Here is a 16,793-nt window from a genome sequence, read left to right as displayed (position 1 = left end):
TGTACAAAAGGGTTTCTACTGACCAGACAGCCATTACAAATGGGCATTAAGTATGCACAATACAACAAAGAGGCAAAGGCAGACAAATACACAGCAACGTGACACTAAGCCCTATCCAGCAAGAGTTGGAATGTGATTTATGCATCTCATCACCCATTGGTTACAATGGGGAAGCTAGCATATAGAAGTGCATTGCCACTGGGTAAGTAAGTGCCAGATCTGCTCAAAAGGAGGAAAAACATTTTTGCAAAGAAAAGTAGCAAATGGAAACTTGTCAGTTGTGACATCCACAAATGTTCAGTAAAAAAAGTCACATTAACAAGATTCACATCAGTAATCGGAAAATAAAAGTAGTACAGAAGTTTAAAAAACACCAGTAAATATATTTCTGAATTTTCTCTTTTTTCTTGTAAAATGCTGCTGTAAAATAATAGCTGAAACCGACAATCTGAAACCAGCTGCGTCTGCGTCTTCACTGTTTCAGCTTCATGGCAAGTACGAATTCAGTAAGACACAAGGATGACATCATGTGCTCCATCATGGTTCTGCTGAGAAAAAATAGACATTCATTGGAATGGAGGATTAACACAATTCAGGAATAATTTATTTAAATTACAGGACAATTTTTAAGGACTATACTTTCACAAACTTGAAGTAGCAGTTACATTAAAGGTGCTGATAAAGAAGTGCAGAAAGCAAACACTGCAGATTGTGCTATTCGATACCATAAGATATGGTGGTCTTGCAACAGGCTGTATGCAAACGCACTACAACTGGCAGAGGCTTACAAATATGTGTGTGTGTGTGTGTGTGTGTGTGTGTGTGTGTGTGTGTGTGTAATTTATTTATTCACATTTGTTTACTGGGAAAGTCCGACTGGGCCTGAAGCCCATTTTCAGCAGTGGCCCGGGGAGAAAAGCTTCACAGAAATGTAATCAAAATACAATAATTAGATAGTACAAAAGTATACATATAGTAAGATGCTGAATACACATCATCTAGCTAGTCTATACAAAGAATTATTCAATACAGTTTTCTAGTAGATACAGGTTCAAAAAAAAACACACAAGCATTTCACTAAAGATCACTGTGAAAAAAATAAAATTAGCACTGTGTAACACTGAAGAGAGGGAGAAAATGTGGTAAGGAGTGGACAGTGTGTTGAGAAAGTTATACATTTAGTTATAGATACAGATGTACATTTAGTTCTAGTCACTTTGGTTAACTTGACATTCCTCAGCCTCTAAAACACAGAATCACAACACTGACTGCCATTGTGTAAAAACACTGGAATAGCCTTTAGCATGGGTCCTGCAAAGGGGGTGGGGGAAGACCCATCCTCTCCACAAAACTCATGCTTGAAAAATTCACAAAGTTTTAACATGGGTGTTTGAAGGAGAGAAGTCCTATCCTTTAATTTGATAAACAGTCAACAATTCTGGTTCGATCATTTAAAGGTGAACAAAATGAAAAGACAACCAAAGTGACTACACACACACACACACACACACACACACACACACACACACACACACACACACACACACACACACACACACACACACACACACACTCTTATACACAGACACACACATTATGTACATATGACTCATGAGCCAGTAATTTAGTCTATAGTTTGGCCAACAGATGTGTGACATGTCTACATTACCAGGGTTGGGGAAAGTACAGGTGTGTAAAATCTTACCATAACAGTAGAGGTCCTTCTCTTCACTGTTGCAGTATTTTTAACTAAAGGGATTCCCTGCCATGGGTAGCCCAATGTCCAGTCAGTATACCAAAATCTTAGGATTTTAGACTTTGTACATTATGCGCATGCACCCCACTCAAGGCGTAGGGCATAAAGGTGATGTACAGACATACATACCTCAGAAATGAATCCCCAGGAGGAACAAGAGTCCTAGGAAGTAGGATGAACATGTGTATCCAAAAAGAAGAAAAATGTTAGAGCAGTGTAGAAGGGGGAGGAAGCGAATACTGCAACAGTGAAGAAAAGGACATCTACTATTAAGGCAAGATTTTACGCAACTGTCTATGCCCTTCCATATCACTGTTGCAGTATTCATAACCTAAAGGAGAGTACAAAGCTCAAGAAAAAACCTGGCAGGAGGAAGGCCCAGAAAAGCCATCATGAAACCCATGTAGTAAACATCTCATTTGGAATGCATAGTACAGGTTGTGGACAGAGGTCCAAGTAGCAGTCTCAATGATGGAAATGGTATCCAATCCTTTGAAAAAAGCACCGGAGGAAGCCACGGCCCTGGCAGAATGACCCTTTTACAGGGGCAGAAAGGCTTTTTCCATGAGAGGACTAACACAAAGAAATGGCCTTAGAGATCCATGAAGAAATGGTTTGCTTAGAAACAGCCAAACCTAGAGATCTGGGATGAAAGGAAATAAATGTTGCTCAGACTTGCAAATGGCGTAATTGTTATTCAAGTGATATTCGAGCTGCCTATGCAAATCCAAGGTGTGAAGAACCTTCTCACTACTAGACTGCAAAGAAGGAAAAAGGAAGGGCAAATTAATAGACTGATTAAGAGACAATTAATCAATCAAAATGGACATAAAAGAGGGATTAATCCAGACACCCTGTCCCTATGAAAAACTAAAAAAGAACAGTCTTCCATGTACAATTCTGTAAGGCAGCTGAAGCTACAGGCTCAAAAGGAGCCTGAATCAATTATTCAAAAACAAAATTAAAGTCCCAGGAAGGTGGAATAGGTTTCCTGGGAGGTCTAAGATGAATGACATCTTTAAGAAATCGCTTGACCTCAAACCAAGATGCCGGAGGAGGAGTTAATGCCAGAAAAGCAGAAATAAAAGGTGAGCTTTAACAGAATATGCTAAACCAGCATACAGCAATTTGTGCAAGTAAGAGAACCACAGGGATCTCCACAGAAAGTGGATCCTGATTACGGGCAGGGCACCAAACAGAAAATTGCTTCCATATGGACATGTAGGATTGCCAAGTAGTGGGTTTCCTGGCCTCCTGCAGAACCCTAAGCATGTCCTCAGAAAAAAGGTGCCTAAAAGGAATAAAAACCCTATCACCCCCAATGTCAGCTGAAGAGTAGACAAGTGAGGATGCATGAGAGACACCCCTCTATCTTGTGTGAATAGGTCCACCCTGTGAGGTAACTTGTGGTGATTGGTGTCCCACAGGGTTCAGTACCGAGTCCTCTCCTGTTTGGTATCTACCTCTCTGAAGTCCAGGCCAACACAAAGGGACTCTGGCTGACAAACTTTGCAGATGATTGCAAGTTGGGAGCTATTAACTCAAAGTGATGTTGACATCCTACAGAAAGGCCTCACGGAGACCGACGACTGGTGTCAGAACCATGGCCTTAAGCTCAATGCCAAAAAAAATGGGTCATGCCCTTTGGGAAAATCTTGGTTCCCATGAATTACCACATCGATGGTAGTCCACTGAACACAGGAGGCGTTATAAGAGATCTGGGAACACAGGTTGATAGGAACCTCTTTTTTGACCAGCACATTGCCACTGTGGTCAGAAAGTCCTATGTGGCACATCTCATTACTAAGGGTTTTGCATCCAGGAAGAAAAAGGTCATTGTCTCTCTCTACTCTTCCCTCATTAGGCCAATCATCGAGTACAATGCCCCATTTGGCATGCACCTAACTAGACACCTGCAACAACTGGAGAGGCCACAAAAATACCTCACAAAGAGGACCCTAGGCCTTAAACACTTGTCCTATATGGACAGACTAAAAAAAACTCCAAGTATTCTCGGTCTCATATTGTCTACTTAGAGGCAAGCTCTGCTTGACTTACAAAGCCACGTCTGACCCACCTCTGTTAGAAATGCTACATCTAAAGAAATCCCAATCCCTCTGCACCACATCCTCCAGAGACCTCAACCGCATTATCACAATCACCAGAACAAGCTGGAGGGACAGGGTCATAACCCAGAGACTGCCCATGCTATGGAATAGACTTCCCATACATGTCAAACAGAGCACCTCACTGGCCCTCCAACAGGATCTTGATGAGTGGATGGGAAATAGAAAATTCGCCCTGGGGATCACTCCAGTGGCTCTACTCGACAGAGGCACTGGGAACTAAGGTCAGGTGGCATGATGCCAGGGTAATCCTATGGGCTAGATATGTAAAGGCTCCAGGCACTTATGAACTAAAGATTTTGGGGGAGTCTTGCTCTATCTTGAGCAGGACCCTCAGAATTAGAGGAAGGGGAGGGAAGGCACAGAGAAACATCTCCTCCAAGGAAAATATAGGGTGCCCACCTTCCAAGCCAGAGGATTGGGAACTTTGGTGCAAAAAAGAGGAAGATGTCTGCTCAAAGGGGACGCAAAAATATCTCCTCAGAAGTACACCGCTGATAGACAAAGTCCAGAAACGCATCTTGGTGAAGCATCCATTCATGAGCCTGTGTTTTGGACATGGTCAGAGCGTCCACCACTATGTTCTGCTCAGAAGAAATGTATACAGCTTCAAGAGTCACTTGATACTTGACAGCTAGATACCAAACTTGAAGAGCTACCTTGCAAACAATGTAGGACCACGTCCTCCCTTGCTGGTCGCTGTACCAGATCACTGTAGTATAGTCTGTAAAGAGTTTGACAGGCCCTGGCAAAAGAAGGGGATAATTGGTTTGAAATGTGAAAATGAGAGCTCTCATCTCCTTGATACTGATGTGGTCTGAACTCTGATGAGGGGGCCAGAGAACCTGGACCTTGAGGAGAACGAAAGACGCTCCCCACCACATGTCTGGGGCAATCGAAAAAAGTTTCCGAGAGGGAACTGGGGGCTGAAAAGGAAGTACTGGGTTGAGAGACAGCTGATGAATCCACCACTGAATACAGCATTTGAGGCATGGAAGAAGAGGGACTTGAAAATCTAGAGGATAACAATATTGGAGCCATACTGATTTTACGGATCACTGTAGTTTTCTCATATGACGCCTGGCTAGAGATAGCATAGGAATGGTGGAAGCCATGAAACCCAATGACCTTAGAAACTCCCTGCAAGTGAAACCTGAGGAAGAAGGTAGTGAAAAATGGTGATTAGAGAAAGAGGCTTGGGAGAAGGCACAGGGAAGACAGCATAAGGATGGTCTGGAGCCTGCAACTGAGAGACACATAATCCTGAGAAGGAACCAGGACTGACTTATGGAAGTTTACTGTACACCCAAAACTTTGTAAGAGGAAAAAAAAGTACAGAGGAGGTGCTGAAGCAAGGTTTCAGGGGAGGAAGCCTGAATGAGTAGGTCATCCAGATAAGAAAGATTCGGAGCAAGGCATTTGGTGAAAACCCTTTGGGTAGTAGAAAGGTGAAAAGGAAAAGCAGAGAACGGAAAATGCAAGGAAGAAACAGAGAAAAGCAAAACCCTCCTGAAAAGGGAATGACTTGGGATGTGAAGATAAGCATCCTTGAGATCCAGGGAGACCAGGAAAGACGGGGAAACAAACAGGGTCTGAAGGGGTAACATCTAAAAGGAAGAGATTTTCAGAAAGGTGTAGCACTGAGAAAGGTCCAGAATAGGTCTCCAGGTGCCTTCCTTCCTGGGAACCACAAACATTATGGAATAAAACCCCTTCACCTCCTGGAAAGGGGGCACAGCTTGAATGGTACCTTCAGTCACAAGGCCCTGAAGTAATACTGGGAAGAAAGGAAGCTGTTCCTGAGGAGGTTGAGGATGCCCAGAAAAGAAGGAAATGATTTCCATACCAAGTATTCCTGACAGAAGATGGACAGAACCCAAGAGTCTTGAGTGATCCTTAACCAACTGGGAAGGGACATGAAAAGATGCAGATAAGGGAACCTGACTTATGAAGGGGGGAAGCAAACAGCCAGATAGAACTTGGCTTGTTTTGAAAAGGAGGCTTCTAAGAAGTGGGAGTCTGAGTAGATTTGGCAGGAGGAACTTGCCTAGAACTCATCTTACCTTTGGGAGGAAGGCGAGGTTTTCTGCAAACAAAAGCAGATTTAGATGGACAATTCTTCGGGAACTTAGGAACAGGAGAAACAAAAATATGCTTCAATTTCTGCAAGGCCTTATCCATCCTGCAAACAATTAAAAAGCTCATCAGCCGCAGAACCAAAAAGGTTCATATTAACAAAAGGAGCATCCAACAGGTTAGCTTTAATATCATCAGGCAAAGGCTGGAGATGAAGTCAAAAGTAAAGTCCAAAAACAGAACCAAAAGCAGAAGCTCTAGAAGAGGCATCAGCCACATCATAGCTATATTTAATACCATCGAGGGCTACTTGCAAAGTGAAGCCCAGTAAAGAGAGGGTAGAGGCCATCCCTTCAGAATCAGGAAGGTCAGAGATAGCCTGGGAAGCCTGAGAAAAGAGGGCTAAAACATACCTGGTCATATGGGTGCAGTAATTAACAGTCTGAAATGCAATTGTGGCAGCAGTATATACCTTCTTGCCAAGCCACTCCATAGCCCTACTTTCCTTACCTGAAAAAGGTAGTTTAATAGAAGGCAAAGGCTTAGAGGGTTTGTCAGAAAAGGCAGGCACTACAGAAGGGTCAGCAGAAGTACAGCTGTAAAAGAACTTGTACTCATCAGGCACCTTGTAAAATTTGTTAGGTTACTTAAGGGCTGGTGGTTATCCACAGCCACAGAAGCTGCTGAAAAGGTATCTAAAAGGGTAGCCAAGACACATCGGACATCAGAGGGCTTAGGGGACTCCATTTAGAGGAGATCATAATACCTTTTTTGAATGTCAGAAACCTGAGAACAGTCCCATTTACAGAATTCCATCATACGAAAAATGGTATCCTCAAGAGAAATTTCTTCAAAGGGAGAGTCTGGCCTAAGACTGTCTTCCTCCTCAGACCAGTAATCCAAAAGAGAAGGGATGAGAGAAGAATATGCCAAATATTATTTACCTGAATCCAATTCCTTTTCAGAGGAGTCCTACTCTCTGGGCCTCTCGACTGGGATGGCAGGGACAGAAACTCCTTGGGGAGGCTTCAAGGCCATCGGCGCATTAAATAACCCCTAGGTAAAATCCTGCCGATTCACTCTGGTGATCCTTAGGAGAAACGCGCTTTTTTTTTCCTTTTGAGGGACGTCTGCCCTAAACTCCATAAGAGGTTCAGAACCTTGCCTACATTCAACTAATGTAGTAGGAATCTCCTCCTGAACAAGTATCTGCGGAATCCTCCTTGGTCCCTCTGAAATAATCAGCTGAGGTTTCCCTCAACATCCGTAACGGACGTCTGAAAGCCTCTGAGGATGTGACAGAAGTTGAATTCATGCAGACCTCTGATATGGTCAAGGCACAGGAATTCAATCGAACAGCCGGGTGATCCTCTGGGCTTTCATCAGCCTCAAGAGAGAAATCCGAGGGTGAGGAAGGCTAGCAGCCAAATCAGACAACTTTTTTGGTCTTTTTCTTGGCAGGTGGCTGACCTTCGGGATGGGAAGATTCCTCCATAGCACCTTGCACAAACAATTTAAGATGCTGGCTCTCCAAGTACATAGACAAGGAGGAGATATGACTATGTTGGGTCTTGGGGACAAATATTTGGCAAACAGAACACTTTGCATGGTTGTGAGAAGCACCAAAACAAAAGACACACTATTCGTGACAATCCTTATGGAGAATCTGCCTCTAACACTGACATTTTCCCTTTCTGGAACATAGGTGGGCATACACCTGCAATGCCAGAACTGCCAGCAGAGAGGTGGTACATGCATGTAATGTATGAGCTGTTGATGAATCAACTGATGCATCCAACAACTGTTCTCCTGTAGTGAATTTCTGTGATTATAACATCAAAATGAATATAGGCTAATTCAGTGTTAGTTAAACTCAATCTCTGTGAATGGGAAAATACACCCTTCTGCACATCAGTACATGAACCTCTGCTATTCTACTGCAGTAAATCACAAGCACTAAGCGTACAATCTGTAATGCAAAACATTAAATTTCATGGAACAGAAAGGAGGCACTCTAATTGTTCGCCATAAAATTAACATCCCCTGAAACAATGCCTCTTTCCAGGAAGCTCAGTGAAGAAACTTAATTTGGGAGAAACCTGAAACAGTAGTACTCAGGTGAAGCCTTAGATTCCAAAAGAAATGCTTAAAATAACGTATCTTAATTTTTTATTGTGTAGTAATCAAGATCTTACATGGATACCACAGATATTTTATGATCATGACTGCTGTTTAGGATAAGGCTTCTCTCTCTTTAATTTCTCCAAGTCTTTTGGGTGTCGAATACCATGACTGGAATTATACCCCATTCCTAAGTCAAAGTATGATTAAAGTTTGTGAAATTAGTATTGTTTCAATCTTTGATGTTGGCCAGAAGTGTTCTTTGCAGCACCCGCAATGTGCCCAGTACTGACTCCTTCTGCAATTCTGACTGCAACACTAAGCACATCCTTTGATGAAAGGGGGGGGGGGTTGCATCTCAACTATTGGATCCATCCACCCCACTTGAGGAAAATAGCAAACTGTAATGTTTTCCAGGGTTACACAAACACAGCTGAAGAGGAACTAACTGGGGCAGTATTAGTTTTTTTCCTTGTTCTGCTTATATGCTTTTTATTTTTCAACATATTGCTATTGCAGTGACCCCTCTTCCTTAATCTTGACTAAAGTGCGGATTTAGTTTAATTATGTATAGTAGAGTGAAAACTCAATGTGTGTTTTTTACACTGAAATGAAAGTGCATATCTGGAGTTCAGTTTCAGGCTACTTTTTTCCATACCAGGGTTTAGTCCTGAATTTACTGTCTATCGACAGTTAGCTGCCTGAAGTGTGAGAAAGTGTAGCCATCTGGGCTCATTGAAAGTTGTTAGACTGCTTTGAAATTCCTGTGTTAGTGTTAGCCTGGGGGGTTCTGCTTGCATTAAAATCTGTGTTGATTACATTTCCAGTAATCGTTTTAATCGGAGTTGCTGGCTACTGAGACTTGTCTGCATATATCAACTGGACATAAGCTGATTTAAGTATACTTTTCTCTGCACTTATTTAAGATTTGATTCAGTAAATATTGTGCATCTCAGTCTATCTGCAATTATTTCCCCACTCTCCCTCCCGGTTTCCTGTTGTGGTGTTAATCTTGGTGGCTTTGGAATTGCCTGCCCCCGCTGTAAATCTGTTTCTGCACACTCCTCCTGGACCCATCTCATTTGCTCACTCAACTGAGTACAGTGAAATCATATTTTGATTTCAGATACTCCTACCAGTCCCATCTCCTCTGCTGTGTACAGAGCACTTGGGAAGGACATTCCCCTATAGTATCTTAATCTGTTCTGTTTCCTCCTTCTACAAAAAAAAAAATATTCCACTTCATCTGCCTTACTGTATTTGTGTTTCTTCCTACTTTATTACCTTATTTTACTTTTGCCTCTTCTTAAAAGTACTCAATTGCATTTATTCTGCTGCCTGTTAGTAGCCTGATTAAATTGTAACTGTTATTCTAAGGCCTTTGGTTTAAGCACTTGGGCTTCAGGCCAGTCATTTTACATTAAGAAGGTTTGTGGTCTGCACTCTTGTGGGAGGAAAGGCTAGATTCTGCCCTTCTGAGCTGGGAATTTCTGGTTAAAGCTCATCACGCATGCTTACTTGAACTGCTTCTTTATGAAATCGGTACGCCTTGTTTGCTGTAGCATAGACTAGATTCACGCCTTCTGGATCTAGCTTTGTTTGTATAACTTGTGCACTGATCCTGGCCGTCTTTTTTGGAGAAGGTTTCTCTGTACCCTAGTGGCAGGAGTCTGCAGTTAGAACTTGTCTGATTGAAGACTGCTGGAACAGGACTCAGTTTTGAGCTTTTTAACTGGTTAATTGGTAAAGTGTTGTTTTGACTGTATCTGCTCTATTTTCTGAAAAAAAATATACTTGTTTCCCACCTTTCTGAACTAGTATAGTCCAGTTTTCAGGTCACTGCTGAATCCAGGGCTGTGTTACAAGTTTCTGTGTTGCCCATACCTTACTTGGATAGAAGGAAGTTTCATTGTTCACCTGTGAGAGAGGGGAGCTTTGAGCAGCCTATCTGTCCCTGGAGGAGTGGTTTCAGCCCAGAAGTTAGTAGTTTATTGACCATTTTGGGCTAATTTCTATCTCTTCCCTGCTATAAAAACTGCATTTGCACAGTTTTTGCGCTTGTATCTCCGCTCAGCAAGTGCCTTCCAAGTGTTCTGCAGAGTCTACAGCAGCAGAGAGACAAAAGAGTGACTTTAGAGTGATTAAGTATTTTTCTGCTTTTCTTGCTGTCTTCACTAATTCTGCCTAAAACGCCAGTTTTTTTTAGCGTTTCTGTGATTTTAAAAAGTTTGTTATTGCTACATATTGTACTTATTTTCTGCCTGCAGTTGAATTAACTCATTTGTGTGTTTAAATAATCTGTTTAACTGTTGTAGGCTACACACTAAAGTGCGACAGCCTTTTCTGTGCATTTAAAGTGTCGTTTTGATTGTATCTGCTCTATTTTCTGAAAAAAAAAATACTAGTTTCCCACCTTTCTGAACTAGTACAGTCCAGTTTAGAGGTTATTGCTGAATCCAGGGGTGTGTTACAAGTTTCTGTGTTTCCCATACCTTATTTGGATAGAAGGAAGTTTCTCTGTTCACCTATGAGAGGGGAGCTTTGAGCAGCCTATCTGTCCCTGGAGGAGTGGTTTCAGCCAGAAGTTAGTAGTTTATTGGCTATTTTGGGCTAATTTCTCTCTCTCTCACATCCCTGCTATAAAAAACGCATTTGCGCGGTTTTGCGCACCGGGCAGTGCCGGTTAGCTAGAGTTAAACTATTCTCGGCTCCACTAAGTCTACTCTTCAATTTTTCCCTTGGAACTAGACAAACCTTCACTTTAGCACTCAAACCATTCATTTCACAGTCAAGCACTTGCTTAAAACTCATAGCAAGCACTAATTAACCCTAGCACTAACCCCCCCTATACTGTCCAGAAGGACAAGGCTCTCTATTCGTCTCCACCAGCCAATCACAAAAACAGCTTACTCTACCTATTCAGGCATGTCCAAAGGGGAGTTTCCGGTGTACTCTCCAGTCCAACTGGTAAATCTGGGCATTTTGAGGCAATGTTACAACTGCCTCATGTACACAGACAACCCTCTCCTCCTACCACCAAACACTAATATATGCGAGAGATGCAATTATACAGCCAAACTGGAGGCAAAGCTCTCTCAACCCAAGACGAACTGACAGTCAAGAGGAGAAGGGTAATACTTGCAACACACCACCAGTCTCACATAGACGTAATAAACCAACACAGGCAAATAACACACATGAATACATGAAAACATACACGGAGGCTCTAAATAAATATCTGCAAAAGCAAAAGAGACCTCCAAAGCAGATATCCAAGCAACCTCCACACCCCATCACCAACCACGAAACACATACTTCACATAATCAGTGTGCCATGCAATCACAGCCCTTAAGGCACAATAACATACCCAACACACTAGTAACAGGTGACTCTATAGTCAGGCACACTGATGTCTCACTTTCTAGGCTGGACAAGGAGAAGGTTACAGTTAGCTGCCTGCCAGGCGCCAGGATCCGCCACATAACACAAGCACTCAGGTCACTCCAGAACAAGTAGAAATACGATTCTGTCATTGTCCATATTTGTGTGAATGACCTCAGACATACCTCCCTGGACCATATGAAAAGCGACAAGGAAGAGTTCAATGATCATGTACTCCAGGCCGGTATGACCTTGACTAGCATCCTGCCCTCACCAAGAATGATGCCACAGTATAAAGAAAAAACGATCAATTTCAACAATTGGCTAAGTTTCTGGTGTCATTCAAAGGGGATCCAGTATCTGTTTGCCTGGGATGACATGCTCGACAAGCCACGTTGCTTCGCAAGAGATGGCTTGCACCTGTCACCCCTAGGCTTTCGAATACTGGCCAAGACTCTTGCCGCCCCCATAGTGCCTTTTTTAGGCAAGGCTCAAAAGACAAACCCACCACCATAAATAGCACAAGTAACCAAAACCTGAGGGTAATGCTACTCAACGCCAGAAGTCTAAACCTCAAAATGCACGCACTCGAGGCACTCCTCAGTATGGAGAGCATCGACATCTGTGCAGTAACAGAAACCTGGTTTAAGGCTCCTGAGAGCACCCCAGCAGTACTAGGCTATAACTCATACCATACCTTTTGGCCACAGAACCAGGACTGAAACACAAAAGGCGGGGGTGTACCCATATTCATCAAGGAAACCCACACCTCCAGGTTAGTGGCGCAGCACAATGCATCAGACATCATCCATGTGCAACTAACAACAGGCAAAACTGCAATCCAAATTGTAGCTTGCTACAGATCACCCACCATGACCCAGGACCCCCATTCTGCATTTCTGGAGACACTGGGAAATATGAAGGTCCTGCCAAACACCCTAATACTGGGTGATTTCAATTAAACAAACATAAACTGGGAGAACTACTCAAGTACTAACTCCCTTGCCCAACGCTTCCTAGAATTTATAAACTCAAATGCCCTGGATCAACTGGTCAACACCCCCACCAGAGGAAAAATATTGGTCCTTGTCATCACCAACATGGGCGACCAGTGTTCCACACTGGAGGTCAACCCCTCACTGGTTAGATCAGACCATAGACTAATCACTCTGGATATTCACATTCTGCCCCCACCCCCAATCAAGGAAACCACTGTGAAAAACTTTTCAAAAGCAAACTTCACGTTACTTAAGACCGAGGTGGAAAGGTTCACAGCCCCCATGCTAAAGGACAATGCTGTCCAAGCTGCTGAAAACCTTTACAAAGGCACTCTATGAGCATCTGCAGGAATGCATGGATTGTGCTATCCCAAGTAAAACCAAGACTCACTCCTCCAAGAAAAGGAAACCTGTCTGGTGGACCCCTGCCATAAAAGTACAGTTTTGTACCTACCAGAAATGTAGATGTCCGATAGGTATGCAACTGCAGTCCTGACATATGGGTTGTCCTGCCTCAGGCAGCCCTTCGGTCGGCCGGATTCCAAAGTCTGGGTCCGGCGTCGGCTGATGTCGCCCTTTCCCCGACGTCAGAGTGCCTGGGGTATAAAAGAGTCAGCCGACGCCATCTTCTTCAGTGTTTCTTGCCCCAGATGCCAGATGCCCTCTAAGGAAGGCTAAATTTTGAAAATGGAGAAAAAATTCCAGACAAGTACAACAACATAAAAACAAATACACCATAAAAGATTACCCCAGGTAGCTAAAAAGAGGGGTAGAAACCCAAATGAATACCACAGAGGGGTAGGTACGAGGGAAAACCTGACTGCAGTTGCATACCTATCGGACATCTACATTTATGGTAGGTACAAAACTGTACTATGTCCTTCAAGGATGCAACTGCAGTCCTGACATATGGGTTGAATACCATAGCCAACCTGGGGGTGGTAGGCACCAAGACAAAGATGGTGTAGCTATAATGCCCTGCAGGACTGCAGAAGCAAACCCTGCTCTGGATCTGGAATATAAAGGCAGGTTGTAATGTTTGGAAAATGTATGCACGGAGCTCCATGTAGCAGCTTCTAAAATGTCCTTTGTTGCCACTCCTCTTAAAAAGGCTGTGGAGGTGGCTGTAGCTCTGGTGGAATGTGGCCTGATGTCAGCTGGCACAGTTTTTCCATGAAAAGAGTAGCAGAATCGAATGCAATTTCCAATCCATTTAGAAATTGTCTGTTTGGAAATTGCTTTTCCCTGCAATCCAGCAGCGCAAGCTACAAAAAGCAGGTCAGATTTTCTGAAAGACTTTGTTCTGTCCAAGTAGTAGCGCAACTGTCTGTGTATGTCCAAGGTGTGCAGAAGTCTCTCTCCTTTATTTTGAGGATTGGGAAAGAAGGTAGGCAGGTGAATAGCTTGATTCAGGGACACCCTGGATACCATCTTTGGCATGAATGACGGATTGGTTCTCAAAGAAACTCTGTCCTGATGAAAAATGAGAAATGGTTGTATTGCCATAAGGGCCTGTAGCTCAGAGACTCTTCTTGCTGAGGTTACTGCCAGAAGGAAAGCTGTCTTCCAAGACAGAAATTTCAACTCTGAAAATGCTGCTGGTTCAAAGGGAGGAAGAGTTAATTTTCCAGCATGAAGTTGAGGTCCCATGCAGGCACTGGTGGTTTCCTTGGAGGGTTGATGTTCTTTATACCTCTTAGAAACTGTCTTAGCAATGGGTGAGAAAATACAGGCGGATCAGTGTTATATTGGGCAGATATTGCAGAAGCATGTATTTTTATGGAAGAATATGAAAGTCCATTGTGGAGCATTTCAGCCAAATATTCTAGGATATGTGGAATGCTCATCACTGATGGGTCTTGACCCTTTTTGCTGTTCCAGATAAGAAATCTCTTCCATTTTGCTGAGTATGTTTTTCTAGTGGAAGGTCTGCGCGCCTCCAGGATGATATTTTTTACCCTTTTGGAAAGTGTATCCTGAGGAATAGTCATGGAATCTTCCAAGCTGTCAGCTTCAATGTTTTCAAGCTGGGGTGTAGTGTCCTGTAATTGTGCTGTGTCAGAAGTGGCCATTGAGGAAGGAGCCACGGATTGGTGTGTGTCAAGCTCCGTAGCAGTGGGTACCAGTGTTGTCTTGGCCAGTCTGGAGCTATCAGTATGACTTTCGGTTGCTCTGTCTTGATCTTTAGTAACACCTTGGTCATCAAAGGAAGAGGTGGGAAGGCATATAGTGTTAGAGAGTTCCAACTGAAGGAGAGAGCGTCCACCTTCCATGCTTGAGGATGGTATGTCCTTGTGCAAAACTTTCAGATGGTGATTGAAGTGGGAGGCAAAAAGATCTATGTCCGCCTTCCCCATGCTTCAGTTATTTGTAAGAAAATGTCTGGATGCAACATCCATTCGTGTGGATCCATGATGTTTCTGCTTAGGCTGTCCGCCAGAACATTGTCCTTCCCTGGTACAAACTGGGATTGTAGCTCTATTTTCAATTGTAGGGAAATATCCCAGAGATTCATTGCCAGTCTGCAAAGAGGGTAGGAATGGGTACCTCCTTGCTTGTTTATGTACCACATAACTGTGGTATTGTCTGTCTTTATTAGTAGATGGCCCTGATGCATGAACTTTTCAAGGCCTTGATTGCATGTATCACTGCCAGCATTTCTTTTTGGTTGATGTGCAGGTGCTTTTCTTTTGTGTCCATTGTCCTTGAATGCATCTGCCCTCCATGTGCGCCCCCCATCCATGGTCTGAGGCGCCTGTTGTTATGGTTTGACTTGTATGAGGCTTGCTGAAAGGCAGACCTTTGTTTATCTGGCTTGCTTGAGCCCACCACAGAAATTCCTTTTGAAGGCATGGAATGAGTGGGATCAATGCTTCTAGGCTGTGGCTGTGTTGAGACCATAGACTTTTTAGATACCATTGTAGTTTCCTCATATGCAGCCCTGCATGTGGAATCAGAAGAATGCAAGATGCCATGAACCCCAGGGCCTGCAGGATTTTCCTTGCAGTCATCTGGGTGTGTGTTGCTAATTTTCTGAAGTATTCTGGTAATTGTTTTTGTTTTTCTTTTGTCAGAAATGCCATCTGGGTGTTTGTGTCCAGTGTGGCACCCAGGAAAGGTATTTGTTGGGATGGTACGAGACTTGATTTCTGAATATTGACTGTGTATCCCAAGGCCTGCAGTAGGTGAATGACATAGTCCAAGTTTTTTAACGAGGCTTGTTGGCTGTCCGCTTGTATAAGGCAGTCGTCCAGGTAAGGGTATATTTGTATCCCCTGAAGTCTGCAATGTGCAATTACTGTTGCCAGGCATTTCGTGAACACTCTAGGCGCAGTAGCTAAGACAAAGGGCAATGCTGAGAATTGATAATGCTCTGAGCCTGCAAGAAATCTGAGGTATCTTCTGCAACTTTGTCTGATTGGGACATGCAGGTATGCCTCCTTGAGGTCCAGAGTTACCAACCAAGACCCCTTGCCCAGCATGGGAAGGAGTTGCTGTAAAGTCAGCATTTTGAATTTTGGCACAATAAGGTAAGTATTGAGTGCGGACAAGTCCAGAATGGGTCTCCATTGGTTTTCTTTTCTTGGAACAAGGAACAGTCTTGAATAAAATCCTTGGCCTTGTTCTGCAGAAGGAACCTTTTCTATAGCTCTTATTTGAAGTAGGTTTGTTATTTGTTTGAGTGCCTCTGTCCTTTGATTTGGTGGCAGGTTTGGCCTGCCATGTCTTGTTGGTAGTGTATGAAAATGGAATCTGTATCCTTTGTCTTTGTCCTTGGTAATATTGTGCCAATTTTGTGAGAATAAAGATAATTTTCCACCCAAAGGTGCTTCTAATTGAGCCCTGGATGGCGGAGTCAAAGTCAAGTCATTGAGATTGCCCCTGCGGGGCAGTGGAAGGTCCTACCCCACCTCTCTGGTTCGGAGGCTGCCATTGACATCCTCTGTAGGAGCCTCGAGTTTGCCCTCTACCTCTGCCACATCTGTTTTTGCCTCTTTGAAATTTGTCTGTGTCTGGAAAGGACCAATGCTTAGAAGGCCAATTCCTGCTGAATCTTGGAGGCTGTACCTGGAGGAAATCTTTGACTGTTTGCACTGATTTTGCCTTTTCCTCTATTTTCTTTAAAACCTCTTGTGCAGTAGCACCAAATAGCTTATGTTTCTCTAATGGTGCATCCAAAAGCTTAGTTTTCACATGGTCTGGCAATGTTTGTTCCTTTAACCAAGCATGTCTGCGTATGACCGCACCTGTCATTGCTGCTCTACATGAAGCTTCCAATGCATCATATCCACATTGAAGGAAATGGTTGCTAACCTGCTGAGTATTATGAACCA

The 16,793-nt window shown here is 43.3% G+C and overlaps 1 protein-coding gene across 2 annotated transcripts in view; it reads right to left on the bottom strand.

The window, feature by feature from the left end:
• Window positions 1-288: 288 nt before the first annotated feature.
• The window catches only part of LOC122806316 (cryptochrome-1-like), a 401,673-nt gene continuing 385,168 nt past the window's right edge, over window positions 289-16,793 (bottom strand). For both annotated transcript variants that reach the window (XM_044076633.1, XM_044076634.1), the window contains one exon: window positions 289-545. In XM_044076633.1, coding sequence (XP_043932568.1) covers window positions 504-545 — 42 coding nt within the window. In that variant the 3' untranslated portion in view covers window positions 289-503. The remainder of the gene's footprint in view (window positions 546-16,793) is intronic.

This window comes from Protopterus annectens, chromosome 7.part0 (genome assembly GCF_019279795.1).
Source record: "Protopterus annectens isolate FY-2018-M chromosome 7.part0, PAN1.0, whole genome shotgun sequence".
NCBI lineage: Eukaryota > Metazoa > Chordata > Ceratodontiformes > Protopteridae > Protopterus > Protopterus annectens.
Note: the sequence above shows the minus strand (reverse complement) of the source record. Positions and strands in the feature narration are given on the sequence as shown.